Source organism: Pristiophorus japonicus, chromosome 13 (genome assembly GCF_044704955.1).
Source record: "Pristiophorus japonicus isolate sPriJap1 chromosome 13, sPriJap1.hap1, whole genome shotgun sequence".
Classification (NCBI taxonomy): domain Eukaryota; kingdom Metazoa; phylum Chordata; class Chondrichthyes; family Pristiophoridae; genus Pristiophorus; species Pristiophorus japonicus.
The window spans coordinates 137,269,142-137,285,977 of NC_091989.1; the positions used below are offsets into that span (position 1 = coordinate 137,269,142).

At 49.4% G+C, this 16,836-nt stretch overlaps 1 protein-coding gene across 1 annotated transcript in view; it reads left to right on the plus strand.

Moving 5' to 3' along the window:
- Positions 1-16,836, plus strand: part of LOC139278846 (NEDD4-binding protein 1-like) — a 45,739-nt gene that overhangs the window by 16,190 nt on the left and 12,713 nt on the right. The window contains exon 3 of the mRNA XM_070898039.1: positions 16,186-16,316. Within this exon, the coding sequence (XP_070754140.1) occupies positions 16,186-16,316 (131 nt within the window). The remainder of the gene's footprint in view (positions 1-16,185; positions 16,317-16,836) is intronic.

Here is a 16,836-nt window from a genome sequence, read left to right on the forward strand (position 1 = left end):
AACCGCTGTCTCCTTCCCCTCCCTCCCCTCCACGGCAACAAACGGCGGTTTCCTCCCCCTCCCTCCCCTCCATGGCGGCAACAAACCGCTGTCTCCTTCCCCTCCCTCCCCTCCGCGGCAACAAACGGCGGTTTCCTTCCCCACCCCCTGCGGGAACGAACGATGGCTGAAGCACTTTCACACAGGTAGGAAGATGGTTTATTTAATCTTTTCTTTGCTTATAAATGTTTATTCAGGTTGGATTTATTTGTATAATATTTGTAGAAGTATAAATAAGGATTTATTGTCGAATTTAATGACTTCCCCTCCCCCCCCCACCTCGTTCTGGACGCCTAATTTGTAACCTGCGCCTGATTTTTTAATGTGTAGAACAGGTTTTTCAGTTCTACAAAAATCTTCACTTGCTCCATTCTACTTTAGTTTGGAGTACGTTTTCACTGTGGAAACTTTCAAATCAGGCGTCAGTGGCCGGACACGCCCCCTTTTGAAGAAAAAAATTCTGTTCCAAAGTAGAACTGTTCTACCTCACTAGAACTGCAGAAAAAAAAATGTGGAGAATTGCGATTTCTAAGATAGTCCGTTCTCCACCAGTTGCTCCTAAAAATCAGACGCAAATCATGTGGAAACTTGGGCCCTACAACTGGCATTTAACTTTTTAACTATCATGCAAGACCAAAATCTATATGTTTAATTCACAGTCTGCATCAATTGCTCAAAACTTAATGAATTTCTATAATTTTGCAGCTTATGGTTAGATTACCCCAGTGCAACTTTTTCTGTGAGTTAGGTTTACAATTTTTACTTTTGTCCCAAACCAAAGGGACTTTCAAGTACCCAATTAAAAACCATACTTGAGGCTGGAGTGTGATCTGAGACTACCCTTTAAACTGATTCTGCCAAATGTTATTGCAGTGACTAAAGTATGACTAACATTTTTTTTCCCTTCCACACTGCGTATTAGTGAAGGAGTGCCGTAGGCGTGTCACTCAGCATATAAGTATATACATAGAAATGCTATTCACAGTAATAAAAGCATATAGTCATGTCAGTCTGAATCATAACTAGATTTCTTGTATCGCATACAATGGTGTAGTGCAGGTGCAAAGTATTCGCTATTTGCGATTCAGTGGAATGAGTCAGTTAATCTCCATTTGTGTTCTGATTGGGGGATTCCCATATTACCACATTACCATAAACATCGCTGCTTTGCAGTAACCTTCGGTATTCTGTACTTTCCTCCCCATAACTATGTGAACACATTTTTGACAATGGTTTTCGTAGGTTGTAGTTTAGTGAGATGTTTCCAAATCCTTCATTTAGTTGCACAAGTTTTCCTACTGCCCTTATGCGTATAGAAATTTCTTGTTAGTATCCTAGTATGGAGCTTCCAGGAAATGGATTGATATTGTTTGCTTATTAGGAACAGAATGTACTGATTTTGAGATTTTGGGAACTATGTTGCAAGAAGTTTTTTTTTCATCAGACTTGAGTATTTTTCACCCATAAATGCTATTTTGAAAAGTATGGGGAATGAAGAGAACTGCGCTTAGTTTTAACTAAGGAAATATAATATAGGATGAACAACATTAAGCCTTAAGTGGTGATTGATATCTCCTATGGGAATTTCCACAAAAAGTGATTTTTTTTTAATGCCCCTACTGTTTTTCTACAAGAATGGGCTGGGGATGAGCCCCATAATCCATAAATGTGTGTAATAGCTTGCAGATGGAAGAATTTCCTGTTCACAAACATTACTTCCTGTAACTGGAAAAAAATATACATCAATGTGTGTTCATTTTATGACCACAGTTTGTCAATAAACCAATCAAATCAATCAGTACTTTTTGGAAAAAAATTCTTGTGACATTTTTTGGAATAATTGAACTTTTTAATATCCAAAATAAGCTACCAACAAAAAAAAATCTAATTTACATATTTCATTAACAATTAAATTTATGAATTGAATTGTTTTTGTGTCCTTTAATTCCCTCATTCAATTTTTAACCTGAAGATATAATTCTTTCCTGAAAGTGTGGATATTTTCTCCAGAGTGGTGACTGTTTTAACTTAAGGCACGTTGTGCAGTCTGAGCCTCTGGACTGTGCACAATTTCCTATGATGCAGCAGTAGCATTTAAATTGGCCAAATGGTACAATGTTTCTCTGTGTCTCTTAACAGAATCTTTGTTTTTCAAAATTGTCTGATGTAAAGCTAGAGGGCAAACTTCAAAAGTTTATTTGAGGAAAGGTTATATTGAGTATCATTTAAAAAAAACAGAAGATCTGTGTGTGTGATGCACATACACTGAGGCAATGTCTTTCCTCTTCCAAACTAGGGTTCTGTTTATAAAAAAAAGCAAATGAGCCGAAATTTGAAAGCAAAAAAAGTCTCAAATTAGTTGGAGTAAAAACAGAAAATGCTGGAAATACTCAGCCGGTCAGGCAGCATCTGTGGAGAGAGAAATGGAGTTAACGTTTCAGGTCGCTGATCTTTCATCTGTTTCTCTCTCCACAGTTGCTGCCTCATGTGCTGAGTATTTCCAGCATTTTCTGTTTTCATTTTAGATTTCCAGCATTTGCAGAATTTTGCTTTTGCTCTAATTAGTTGGATTGTATTAATAGTTAAAGGTTGTAAACAACTAATTATTGACACATGAGAGAGATGGACAGTGTTACACTGCCAGGAACCAATCACGCAACATAATGGCCCAAAAATTGCGGTCGGTGGCTTCCTGCGGGTGTACGTCTCCGACCATAATTTTTTTTCCCAAAAGTACCTGGTGGTCCCGGAGGAACGTGTACTTGCGGTCTGAGGCCTAGATGCGCAGTGCAGCATATGGGCTCTCGCATCTCAGGAACGTAAGCGCAATCTGGGATCAAGTGGGCCTGGACAACCAATGAACATGGAGTATTCTCATTGATACTAATGAGAGCTCCGTTTGTTGGAGCTCCAATTACAGGTATAGCACTGAGAATCCAGAAGCCTCGGGACCGAGGCCGCTCCGGATTCTGTGTATTTCCATACTTCGGAACATCTTTATGATGCCCCGAATCCAGAAACGCCCGAGCCCAGGTTCGTGTATTTCCGGACTTCGGAACTTCTTTCCGATGTCCTGAGTCCGGAAACGCCTGGGCCAAGATAGGTAGGGGGGTGGGGGTGGAGAGGTTGGGACGAGGCGGGGGGGGGGAGGTCGGGCCGAGGTAAGGGTTGGTGGGAGGTCAGGCCGATGTAAGGGGTGGCAGGGGGGCGGTCGGGCTGAGATAATAGGGGGTGGGAGGTCGGGCCAAGGCGGGGCAGTCCAGATTTCCGAACATTTTCCGGATGACCCCGCCACGGATCGTCCGGATTCCGGAACTCTAAATTCTCAACACTGTACCTGTATAATGAACTAGCAGTAGATGCTTTTGAAATGTGACTTTTTGAAAGAAAGGATTGCAATATTAAGGTGTGTTCATAGGAACATTTCTTGGAATATACAGAAAGTTGAAATTGCTTACACTGTTAGTTCATTTGCATGGCAAAGAGCTTCTTCCAGTGTTAAGCTTATGGAGAATTGCAATATAAAGAATCTCTCATCAGAAAAAAGGTGGGAGAGGTGGATCATATTGAGGTTGGGTGAAGCCATAAAGCACAATATTTTTCCACTTTTATCCCTTTATGTAGTAATCTCTAGTGATAGAACATGGGTATTTTCTCATCCCACTATCATGGAAAAACAGCTGCATGTACCAACATTTACCATAGAATCATGGACGTTGACAATACAGATGGAGGCCATTTTGACCATTATGTTTCGCTAGAGCAAGCGAAAATGAATCCCTGTCCCCGTCTCTCCATAATCCTGTAACTTCTGATTCAAATATTACTCTAGTTTTTATTAAAAGATTCAATGGTCTCTGCCTCAGCCACTTCCTGTGACAAAGTAATTCCATTCTCCGACGGCCCCCTGCATGAATAAATTTCTCTTAACCCCTCTCTCAATTTTAAATTGATGACCCCTTGTCACTGATTCCCCAACCAGAGGAAATGGTCTTTCCCTATTAACTCTATCAAAAAACTCTTCATAATTTTAAAATTCTCTACTAAATCTCCCCATAATTATCCCCTAGTCCAATGGAATTAGTCCCAGTATTAGTCTCCAGTCTCTCATTATAACTATAATTTCCCAATCCTGACATCATCCTCGTGAAGCTATACTGTTTTAATGTCCTATCTATAATGGGACATCCACAATGTCATAAGTACAACAATAACTTGTATTTATATAGCACCTTTAATATAGTAAAACATCCTAAGGTGCTTCACAGGAACGTTTTCAAACATAATTTAACCCCACTTTTTAAAAAAGGAGGGAGAGAGAAAACAGGGAATTATAGACCGGTCAGCCTGACCTCAGTAGTGGGTAAAGTGATGGAATCAATTATTAAGGAAGTCATAGCAGCGCATTTGGAAAATGGTGACATGATAGGTCCAAGTCAGCATGGATTTGTGAAGGGGAAATCATGTTTGACAAATCTTCTGGAATTTTTTGAGGATGTTTCCAGTAAAGTGGACAAAGGAGAACCAGTTGATGTGGTATATTTGGACTTTCAGAAGGCTTTCGACAAGGTCCCACACAAGAGATTAATGTGCAAAGTTAAAGCACATGGGATTGGGGGTAGTGTGCTGACGTGGATTGAGAACTGGTTGTCAGACAGGAAGCAAAGAGTAGGAGTAAATGTGTACTTTTCAGAATGGCAGGCAGTGACTAGTGGGGTACCGCAAGGTTCTGTGCTGGGGCCCCAGCTGTTTATTACATTAATGATTTAGACGAGGGGATTAAATGTAGTATCTCCAAATTTGCGGATGACACTAAGTTGGGTGGCAGTGTGAGCTGCGAGGAGGATGCTATGAGGCTGCAGAGTGACTTGGATAGGTTAGGTGAGTGGGCAAATGCATGGCAGATGAAGTATAATGTGGATAAATGTGAGGTTATCCACTTTGGTGGTAAAAACAGAGAGACAGACTATTATCTGAATGGTGACAGATTAGGAAAAGGGAAGGTGCAACAAGACCTGGATGTCATGGTACATCAGTCATTGAAGGTTGGCATGCAGGTACAGCAGGCGGTTAAGAAAGCAAATGGCATGTTGGCCTTCATAGCGAGGGGATTTGAGTACAGGGGCAGGGAGGTGTTGCTACAGTTGTACAGGGCCTTGGTGAGGCCACACCTGGAGTATTGTGTACAATTTTGGTCTCCTAACTTGAGGAAGACATTCTTGCTATTGAGGGAGTGCAGCGAAGATTCACCAGACTGATTCCCGGGATGGTGGGACTGACCTATCAAGAAAGACTGGATCAACTGGGCTTGTATTCACTGGAGTTCAGAAGAATGAGAGGGGACCTCATAGAAACGTTTAAAATCCTGACGGGTTTAGACAGGTTAGATGCAGGAAGAATGTTCCCAATGTTGGGGAAGTCCAGAACCAGGGGTCACAGTCTAAGGATAAGGGGTAAGCCATTTAGGACCGAGATCAGGAGAGACTTCTTCACCCAGAGAGTGATGAACCTGTGGAATTCTCTGCCACAGAAAGTGATTGGGGCCAATTCACTAAATATATTCAAAAGGGAGTTAGATGAAGTCCTTACTACTCGGGGGATCAAGGGGTATGGCGAGAAAGCAGGAAGGGGGTACTGAAGTTTCATGTTCAGCCATGAACTCATTGAATGGCGGTGCAGGCTAGAAGGGCTGAATGGCCTGCTCCTGCACCTATTTTCTATGTTTCTATAATTTGACACCGAGCCACATGAGAAATTAGGGCAAATGACCAAAAGCTTGACCAAAGAGGTAGGTTTTAAGGAGCGTTTTAAAGGAAGAAAGAGAGGTAAAGAGGCGGCCTAGTTTAGGGAGGGAATTCTAGGGCCTTGGCAGCTGAAGGCACAGCCACCAATGGTTGAGTGCTTAAAATTAGGGATGCTCAAGTGGCAGAATAGGGAAGTGCAGATATCATGGAGAAGTGGAGGGGTGGTTGTTGTGGAACTGGAGGAGATTAGCGATATGGAGGGATTTGAAAACAAGTACTCTAAGTGTGAGCTAATAACTGTTTTATATAAAATCATAATTACATACTTACTCTTCTACTGTATGTCCCTATTTGTAAAACCTAAAATTCTTTTGGCCTTTCTATTTACCCATACTCATGTGTCACGAAATTGTGTATTTGAACCCCTAGATGTCTCTCTTCATCTACTCCAGTGTATTCTCATTACGGGTATAGTTATATTCCTTGTTTTATCTCCCAAATTGTATTACCTCATATTTAGCCAAATTTACTTTGTATCCGTATCCGTCCATTCTGCTAGCCTTGGCTGTTTTCCTGAAGTCTTTTTTGCCAAACCTCCAACTGTTGTTTTGTCAGCAGATTTCCAGTTGTGTTTCTTCTACCCAAGTTCATACCAAGAACAAAAGTGGACCCAGCACAGACCCCTGGGGTACACCAATTCCATGCCTTCTCCTGTCCAAGTAATGCCCATTTACCATAAGACTTTACTGTGTATCAACTAACTTTCTATCCATGCTGCTACATGTCCCTTTATATCATATGCCTAAACAAGGAAATGTTAGTGTGGATAGAAAGTTGGTGATGGGCCAGGAACAAGCTTTTTGTAAGAATATGGTTTTCAGAAGGCATTCCATATACACTACATCTACTGCATTGCCTTCAATCCAAAAAAACTATTAATCAAAGATGACTTGCCTCTAACAAATCTATGCTGGCTGTTCTTTATTGACCCATACATTTCAAAATGCTCATGAATTTTACCTCGAGTTATGGATTCTGAATTTGTTTAAAATTGATGACTAACTGGTCAATTAGTTACCAGATTTTCCTCTCCCTCCTTGAACAGATATTACATTGACTAGTCTCCAGTCCCACTGCATTTACATATGTAAGGAGGGTGAAAAAATATTTTCAGAGCCTTGGTTAGCTCCCTTCTGCCGCTTTCACGAGCTTAGGGTGCATGTCATCAGGACCTGAAACTTATCTATCTTGAGTTCTGTTTTTTAAAATCTAGAATTAATTCCTTTTCCACAGTTCTATTATATGTTGCTTATCCTCTGGTACACTACATTCTCTCTTCCACCATAATTTGTAAAAACTCATGAAAAATATATATTCAGTATCTCTGCAATACGTTCAATCTCCACATATTGGGCCCAAGTTTCCACATGATTTGCGCCTGATTTTTAGGAGCAACTGGTGGAGAACGGACTATCTTAGAAATCGCAATTCTCCACGTTTTTTTTTCTGCAGTTCTAGTCAGGTAGAACAGTTCCACTTTGGAACAGAATTTTTTCTTCAAAGGGGGCGTGTCCGGCCACTGACGCCTGATTTGAAAGTTTCCACAGTGAAAACGTACTCCAAACTAACTTAGAATGGAGCAAGTGAAGATTTTTGTAGAACTGAAAAAACCTGTTCGACACATTAAAAAATCAGGCGCAGGTTACAAATTAGGCGTCCAGAACAAAGTGGGGGGGGGGGGGAGGGAAGTCATTAAATTCTACAATCAATCCTTATTTATACTTATATAATTATAATACAAATAAATCCAACCTGAATAAAAATTTATAAGCAAAGAAAAGATTAAATAAACCATCTTCCTACCTGTGTGAAAGTGCTTCAGCCAGGGAGAATGCTGCAGCAAGCCTCACAAAACGAGGCAGCTGTTCCCGAAGGCGGGGGGGGGGAGGAAGCTGTTCCAGACGACCGAACGCGCGGGGGGGGGGGGGGGGGGTTGGTGTGGAGGAAGCCGTTCCAGATGGCGGGAGGGAACCGGCCGAACGCGGGGTGGAGGAGGAAGCCTTTCCAGATGGCGGGGAGGGACCGAACGCAGGGGGGGGGGGTGCGGGCCCGACTGACCGACCGAACGCGGCGGGGGTGGGGGGGGGGGAGGAAGCCGTTCCAGACGGCGGGAGGGAAGGAGACAGAAGGCTGCAGGAAGCCTCAGAAATTGAGGAGCCATTTCCCGACGGCAAAAGGGGGAGGTCGTCGGGAAACGGCTGCCTCAACTTTCTGAGGCTTCCTGCAGCCTTCTCAGTGCTGACTGCTCACATTGTTTAATTAAGTGACAGTGTTTACATTGTACATTAATGATTTAGACGAGGGGATTAAATGCAGTATCTCCAAATTTGCGGATGACACTAAGTTGGGTGGCAGTGTGAGCTGCGAGGAGGATGCTATTAGGCTGCAGAGTGACTTGGATAGGTTAGGTGAGTGGGCAAATGCATGGCAGATGAGACTATTATCTGAATGGTGACAGATTAGGAAATGGGAAGGTGCAACGAGACCTGGATGTCATGGTACATCAGTCATTGAAGGTTAGCATGCAGGTACAGCAGGCGGTTAAGAAAGCAAATGGCATGTTGGCCTTCATAGTGAGGGGATTTGAATACAGGGGCAGGGAGGTGTTGCTACAGTTGTACAGGGCCTTGGTGAGGCCACACCTGGAGTATTGTGTACAGTTTTGGTCTCCTAACTTGAGGAAGGACATTCTTGCTATTGAGGAAGTGCAGCGAAGATTCACCAGACTGATTCCCGGGATGGCGGGACTGACCTATCAAGAAAGACTGGATCAACTGGGCTTGTATTCACTGGAGTTCAGAAGAATGAGAGGGGACCTCATGGAAACATTTAAAATTCTGACGGGTTTAGACAGGTTAGATGCAGGAAGAATGTTCCCAATGTTGGGGAAGTCCAGAACCAGGGGTCACAGTCTGAGGATAAGGGGTAAGCCATTTAGGACCGAGATGAGGAGAAACTTCTTCATCCAGAGAGTGGTGAACCTGTGGAATTCTCTACCACAGAAAGTGGTTGAGGCCAATTCACTAAATATATTCAAAAGGGAGTTAGATGAAGTTCTTACTACTCGGGGGATCAAGGGTTATGGCGAGAAAGCAGGAAGGGGGTACTGAAGTATCATGTTCAGCCATGAACTCATTGAATGGCGGTGCAGGCTAGAAGGGCTGAATGGCCTGCTCCTGCACCTATTTTCTATGTTTCTGATGTGCTGATGGCAATGTGCTTTTATTAAAAAATGTTCAAAAACTAAACAGCTACAAAGAACTACAAAAATGGCCGAGTGCCAATGTTTCCTTCACACTGCGCGTGCGCGGACGCTCCAACGCGCACACGCAGCGTTGCCGGCAGGAAAAAAACTAATTTAAATAGTACCCGCCCCCTCCCACTTACAAAATCGGCGCGAGTGTAGGCTCCGCCTCCCTGGGCGGCGCGCCAAACAGACAAGGAGCTGCAGGGCGCTCCAGAATCGCGCGTTTTTTTTCCGGCGCCGTTTTAGGTGCCCAGCTCGGAGGGGCGCCCGTTTTTTATCGTGTGGAAACTTGGGCCCATTTGCCCCCAAGGTTAGAATGGCGCATCTCCGCGTGGTGCGCCGACTTTTTCAAACAGAAACGGCGCCTATTATTTACCTTGGTATCTTCCCCTCCATCCGGTCGATCCACGCCCTTGGCGCAACGCAGAAGTGGGGGGGCGGAGCCAGGTCCTGGCGCTGAAAGCAGTGCAGGGACCTCTGCACATGCGTGCTAGAGTGTGTGCGCATGTGCAGTGGCTCCAGACACGCGAGGCTGCATGGGAGGAGCCCGAACCACTCCGCCCCTAGCCCTGGCGAATGGGCTCATCGGGCGAAGATCGGACTCGGGACTCCCTCACTCCCGTTCAGCCGTTCCTCCCTTCTCTCCCTCCCTCCATGTCGTCATTGTCGGGTCCCACCCGCCCAGCATATCGCTGGGAGCGGACTCGCCCGAAGTCCTCCGTGGGAACCCGGCGGACACGGCGTGGCCCGTTCAGCCTCCCTCCCTCCCGCCCCCTGTTCAGACTCCCTCCATCCCACCCCCCGTTCAGCCACCCCTTCCCTTCCCTCCCTCCCCTCCCCACCACTCGCGTCACTCCCCTCCCCCCCCACTCGCGTCCCTCCCCTCCCCCCCCACTCGCGTCCCGCCCCTCCCCCCCCACTCGCGTCCCTCCCCTCCCCCCCCACTCGCGTCCCTCCCCTCCCCCCCCACTCGCGTCCCTCCCCTCCCCCCCACTCGCGTCCCTCCCCTCCCCCCCACTCGCGTCCCTCCCCTCCCCCCACTCGCGTCCCTCCCCTCCCCCCCACTCGCGTCCCTCCCCTCCCCCCCCACTCGCGTCCCTCCCCTCCCCCCCCACTCGCGTCCCTCCCCCTCCCCCCCACTCGCGTCCCTCCCCTCCCCCCCCACTCGCGTCCCTCCCCTCCCCCCCCACTCGCGTCCCTCCCCTCCCCCCCCACTCGCGTCCCTCCCCTCCCCCCCCACTCGCGTCCCTCCCCTCCCCCCCCACTCGCGTCCCTCCCCTCCCCCCCCCCACTCGCGTCCCTCCCCTCCCCCCCCACTCGCGTCCCTCCCCTCCCCCCCCACTCGCGTCCCTCCCCTCCCCCCCACTCGCGTCCCTCCCCCTCCCCCCCCACTCGCGTCCCTCCCCTCCCCCCCCACTCGCGTCCCTCCCCTCCCCCCCCCACTCGCGTCCCTCCCCTCCCCCCCCACTCGCGTCCCTCCCCTCCCCCCCCACTCGCGTCCCTCCCCTCCCCCCCCACTCGCGTCCCTCCCCTCCCCCCCCACTCGCGTCCCTCCCCTCCCCCCCCACTCTCGCGTCCCTCCCCTCCCCCCCCCTCTCGCGTCCCTCCCCCCCCCCACTCGCGTCCCTCCCCTCCCCCCCCCACTCGCGTCCCTCCCCTCCCCCCCCACTCGCGTCCCTCCCCTCCCCCCCCACTCGCGTCCCTCCCCTCCCCCCCCACTCGCGTCCCTCCCCTCCCCCCCCACTCGCGTCCCTCCCCTCCCCCCCCCCACTCGCGTCCCTCCCCTCCCCCCCCCCACTCGCGTCCCTCCCCTCCCCCCCCCCACTCGCGTCCCTCCCCCTCCCCCCCCACTCGCGTCCCTCCCCTCCCCCCCCCACTCGCGTCCCTCCCCTCCCCCCCCACTCGCGTCCCTCCCCTCCCCCCCCACTCGCGTCCCTCCCCTCCCCCCCCACTCGCGTCCCTCCCCTCCCCCCCCACTCGCGTCCCTCCCCTCCCCCCCCACTCGCGTCCCTCCCCTCCCCCCCCACTCGCGTCCCTCCCCTCCCCCCCCACTCGCGTCCCTCCCCTCCACCCCCACTCGCGTCCCTCCCCTCCCCCCCCACTCGCGTCCCTCCCCTCCCCCCCCCACTCGCGTCCCTCCCCTCCCCCCCCACTCGCGTCCCTCCCCTCCCCCCCCCACTCGCGTCCCTCCCCTCCCCCCCACTCGCGTCCCTCCCCTCCCCCCCCCACTCGCGTCCCTCCCCTCCCCCCCCACTCGCGTCCCTCCCTCCCCCCCCACTCGCGTCCCTCCCCTCCCCCCCCCACTCGCGTCCCTCCCCTCCCCCCCCACTCGCGTCCCTCCCCTCCCCCCCCCACTCGCGTCCCTCCCCTCCCCCCCACTCGCGTCCCTCCCTCCCCCCCCACTCGCGTCCCTCCCCTCCCCCCCCACTCGCGTCCCTCCCCTCCCCCCCCACTCGCGTCCCTCCCCTCCCCCCCCACCCGCGTCCCTCCCCTTCCCCCCCCACCCGCGTCCCTCCCCTTCCCCCCCACCACTTCCCTCCCTCCCTCCCACTCCCTTCCCTCCCTCCCCCCCACTCCCTTCCCTCCCTCCCCCCACTCCCTTCCCTCCCTCCCCCCCACTCCCTTCCCTCCCTCCCCCCACTCCCTTCCCTCCCTCCTCCCCACTCCCTTCCCTCCCTCCCCCCCCACTCCCTTCCCTCCCTCCCCCCCACTCCCTTCCCTCGCTCCTCCCCCACTCCCTTCCCTCGCTCCTCCCCCTCTCCCTTCCCTCGCTCCTCCCCCCTCCCTTCCCTCGCTCCTCCCCCTCTCCCTTCCCTCGCTCCTCCCCTCTCCCTTCCCTCGCTCCTCCCCCTCTCCCTTCCCTCGCTCCTCCCCCTCTCCCCTTCCCTCGCTCCTCCCCCTCTCCCTTCCCTCGCTCCTCCCCCTCTCCCTTCCCTCGCTCCTCCCCCTCTCCCTTCCCTCGCTCCTCCCCCTCTCCCTTCCCTCGCTCCTCCCCTCTCCCTTCCCTCGCTCCTCCCCCTCTCCCTTCCCTCGCTCCTCCCCCTCTCCCTTCCCTCCCTCCCCCCCACTCCCTTCCCTCCCTCCCCCCCACTCCCTTCCCTCCCTCCCCCCCACTCCCTTCCCTCCCTCCCCCCCACTCCCTTCCCTCCCTCCCCCCCACTCCCTTCCCTCCCTCCCCCCCCACTCCCTTCCCTCCCTCCCCCCCCACTCCCTTCCCTCGCTCCTCCCCCTCTCCCTTCCCTCGCTCCTCCCCCTCTCCCTTCCTCGCTCCTCCCCTCTCCCTTCCCTCGCTCCTCCCCTCTCCCTTCCCTCGCTCCTCCCCCTCTCCCTTCCCTCGCTCCTCCCCCTCTCCCTTCCCTCGCTCCTCCCCCTCTCCCTTCCCTCGCTCCTCCCCCTCTCCCTTCCCTCGCTCCTCCCCCTCTCCCTTCCCTCGCTCCTCCCCCTCTCCCTTCCCTCGCTCCTCCCCCTCTCCCTTCCCTCGCTCCTCCCCCTCTCCCTTCCCTCGCTCCTCCCCCTCTCCCTTCCCTCGCTCCTCCCCCTCTCCCTTCCCTCGCTCCTCCCCCTCTCCCTTCCCTCGCTCCTCCCCTCTCCCTTCCCTCGCTCCTCCCCCTCTCCCTTCCCTCGCTCCTCCCCCTCTCCCTTCCCTCGCTCCTCCCCCTCTCCCTTCCCTCGCTCCTCCCCCTCTCCCTTCCCTCGCTCCTCCCCCCTCCCTTCCCTCGCTCCTCCCCCTCTCCCTTCCCTCGCTCCTCCCCCTCTCCCTTCCCTCGCTCCTCCCCCTCTCCCTTCCCTCGCTCCCCCCCCTCTCCCTTCCCTCGCTCCCCCCCCTCTCCCTTCCCTCGCTCCCCTCCCTCTCCCTTCCCTCGCTCCCCCCACTCCCTTCCCTCGCTCCCCCCCCTTCCCTCGCTCCCCCCCCTTCCCTCGCTCCCCCCCCTCCCTTCCCTCGCTCCCCCCCTCTCCCTTCCCTCGCTCCCCCCCTCTCCCTTCCCTCGCTCCCCCCCCTCTCCCTTCCCTCGCTCCCCCCCCTCTCCCTTCCCTCGCTCCCCCCCCCTCGCTCCCCCCCCCTCGCTCCCCCCCCCTCGCTCCCCCCCCTCTCCCTTCCCTCGCTCCCCCCCCTCTCCCTTCCCTCGCTCCCCCCCCTCTCCCTTCCCTCGCTCCCCCCCTCTCCCTTCCCTCGCTCCCCCCCCTTCCCTCGCTCCCTTCCCTCGCTCCCCCCCCTCTCCCTTCCCTCGCTCCCCCCCCTCTCCCTTCCCTCGCTCCCCCCCCCCCCCCCCGCTCTGCCCCACCCCTCGCTGTCAGAAACAGAGAGAGACACTGACCGAGGCAGAGAGAGAGAGAGAGAGAGAGAGAGAGAGACACTTAGGGGGCTGGGGTGGGGTGGGGGTGCCGTCCCAGCATGCTGCAGTCAGTGAGTAGAAACTTAATTTTTTATTTATTGATTTATTTTTTTTGATTGATTTATTGAATTATTTATCATTTATTATTGATGATGACTCTTTATTTGTAAAAGCGAAGTGTTTAATATTTGTAAAAAAAAACCTTCCGCCCCCCCCCCCCCCCATTTCTCGTTCCCTATGCCTGATTTATAAGTGTAGGCAATGTTTTTCTGAGAGTACAAAAATCTACACTTACTCCATTCTAAATTAGTTTGGAGTAAGTTTTCGCTGCCTAAACTTGCAAAATGGGCATAAGTAGCTGGACACGCCCCCTTTTGAGAAAAAAAGAATCTGTTCTAAAATGGAACTATTCTAACTCACTAGAACTGGAGCAAACTAAATGCTGAAAATTGCAATTTCTAAGATGCTCCATTCTAAACTAATTGCTCCAAAAAAATAGGAGTAACTCAGTCCGAAACTTGAGCTCTTGACTCCCTCCTTCATCTGAGTGGTTCTACCCTCTCTAAATATTCTTTTACTCATATGCTAATAAAAGCCCTTACTATTTCCTTTTATGTTATCGGTTAGCTCTTTTTCATATTCTTTTTTTAGCCCTTCTAATCTCCCTTTTCACTTCCTTCCTACACTTCCTTTCAAGTTTGTTTTGGTTTTAATCTGTTTCTTTATCCACAGATCTCTATACTTTGCATCCCTATTCATTTTATAGAAATCTATTATTTTGTATGATGCATCACATTTTTTCTGCTACTTATGTTAACCTGTTTACCAATTTTTCAGTCCAGTTAATTTGCAACAGATTCCCTTTTATCTCATTGAACTTTGCCTTTTTTCAGATCAGCACCTTTATCTTTGACTCTTAATCTTTTTCTGTTCTTACATGGAGCCTAACTATGTTATGGTCACTATTTCTCAATTGTTTTCCTAATTTCATCATTTTCTCAACTTCATTTTCCAGAAATAAATGAATTTTGTTATATAATTAACAAGGCTTAAAAAAAATAGACTTTGAAAATTAAAACACAACAATTTCGAGAAGAATAGAATTGAAAAGAAGAGATGTTGTGTTGAACTTGTATAGAACCTTGTTTAGACCACACTTACTGTGCACAGTTCTGGTCTCCATATTAATTTAAAAAAAGACTTGCATTTATATAGCGCCTTTCACAACCACCGGACGTCTCAAAGTGCTTTATAGCCAATGAAGTGCTTTTGGAGTGTAGTCACTGTTGTAATGTGGGAAACGCAGCAGCCAATATGCGCACAGCAAGCTCCCACAAACAACAATGTGATAATGACCAGATAACCTGTTTTTGTTATGTTAATTGAGGGATAAATATTGGGCAGGACACCGGGGATAACTCCCCTGCTCTTCTTCAAAATAGTGCCATGGGATCTTTTACGTCCACCTGAGAGCAGACGGGCCCTCGGTTTAATGTCTCATCCAAAAGACAGCACCTCTGACAATGCAGCACTCCCTCAGCACTGCACTAGAGTGTCAGCCTAGATTTATGTGCTCAAGTCCCTGGAGTGTGACTTGAACCCACAACCTTCTGACTCCGAGGCGAGTGTGCTACCCACTGAGCTACAGCTGACACTGAATATAGAGGTACTGGTAGAGGTGCAAAAAAGATTTACAAGGGTGATATCAGAACTGAGAGGTTATGACCATCGGTACAGGCTGGTGCTCTTTTCTCTAGAAAATAAAATGCTGAGCGGCAACATGATAGAGGTCTTTAAAATTATGAAGGGGTTTAATAGGGTAGGCATAGAGAAGATGTTTCCAATTATGGGGAGTCCAAAGCTAGCAGCATCAATATAAGGTATTCAATAATAAATCCAATAAGTAATTCAGGAGGAACCTCTTTACCCAGCGAATGATTAGAATGTGGAACTTGCATTAAGAGGAAGCTGAATAAATACATGAGGGAGAAAGGAAAAGAAGGATATGTTGGTGGGGTTAGATGAAGTAGAGTGGGAAAAGGCAGTTGGGTCGGATGGCTTGTTTTAGTGCTGTATATTCTTTGTAATTAATGGATTTCAGATTATGCTCTAAAATCAGCGTGTAAAAGTTTCATTATGCTATTGCTGCTTTTTTATATAATTCAGTTAAGTTTGCTTGTAAAGAACATCTATGAGAGAGACTTCAAATGATCTTTGCGGGCAAGTGATTTTCGAATTCAGGTAGAGATTTCATTTGTTAATCTTTAGTTGGATTAATATGAGGTCTGTATAAGCAATTCGCTTCTTAAGACAGACAATTTAAGTTCTGCGGTAAAGTTCTTCTGTGCACTATTAGTACAAGTCCAGATAACCTGTGCTGCAGAAACATTACATAGAGTATTAAGTATGAAGTCAGCTTTTGTAAACACAAATTAATTGAGTACCAGGCAAACTTAGTATCAAAGTTTGTGTACTTTTTTTTGTCTGTATACACACGAAATCTACTTCTAATTTGGAAATTGCTTAATTGTACCTCCTTTGCTGTTCAAATGACAGGGTAATTCAAATATTGAGAGAAAAAAATACTATTGAATACATAAACTGTGTATAAATATTTTACTTTGGCATCCAGAGACTCTCCCGGTTGTGCTGTGCAGTAATCAGGGTTGACTTGAATTCATATTACAAGAATTTGTGGCACAAATGTGTCTCGAGTCTGAATAGTTTTACAGTTTATCATGCAATATTTTTATTTTCATAGCCATGGAATGAAAAAAATATTTTCCTGTCGTGGTATTGCTATCGCAGTGGAATTTTTTTGGAATCGTGGTCACCGAAAAATAACTGTGTTCGTTCCTCAGTGGAGAACCAAACGCGATACCAAAATCACAGGTATGCTCCAAGAAATAAAGCCTGCATTAAACATTTATAACTTTAGGATTTCTGTGCTTTTATATACTGAAATTCTTGAGGCAAAAAATTATTTTCTCTTTGATTTTGGCACTGATGAAAATAATTCTAAGTACCTCATGACATTCTTAATTCTATCAGGGTATACACAAAACCTAATCTATATCTGTCCACTCTACGGCTTTCTAGAGCTGTAAATATGTATATAAATTTAGTGACTAAACCTCAGACTGTGAGCGCCTCTGGGCTGGATTGTCGGTTCTGCTCATGGTGGGGCGGTAAAGTTTGCGCCCAGAAACAGTTTATACCTCAGTCAGAAAAATTCATCAGCTGAGCCCTGAGAGTGGGGAGGAGCGCTAAGGGAAGTGTTACACGCCTCTCTTGGGCACTAGGCCAACTGAACAAGTGAAAATCTCAAGTTAAACAGCCGGCCTTGGAGCACTGTAAGCGAGGCTTGGTGGTGGGGGGTAAAAGAAAACTGAAAAAAACACCAAAAACATTC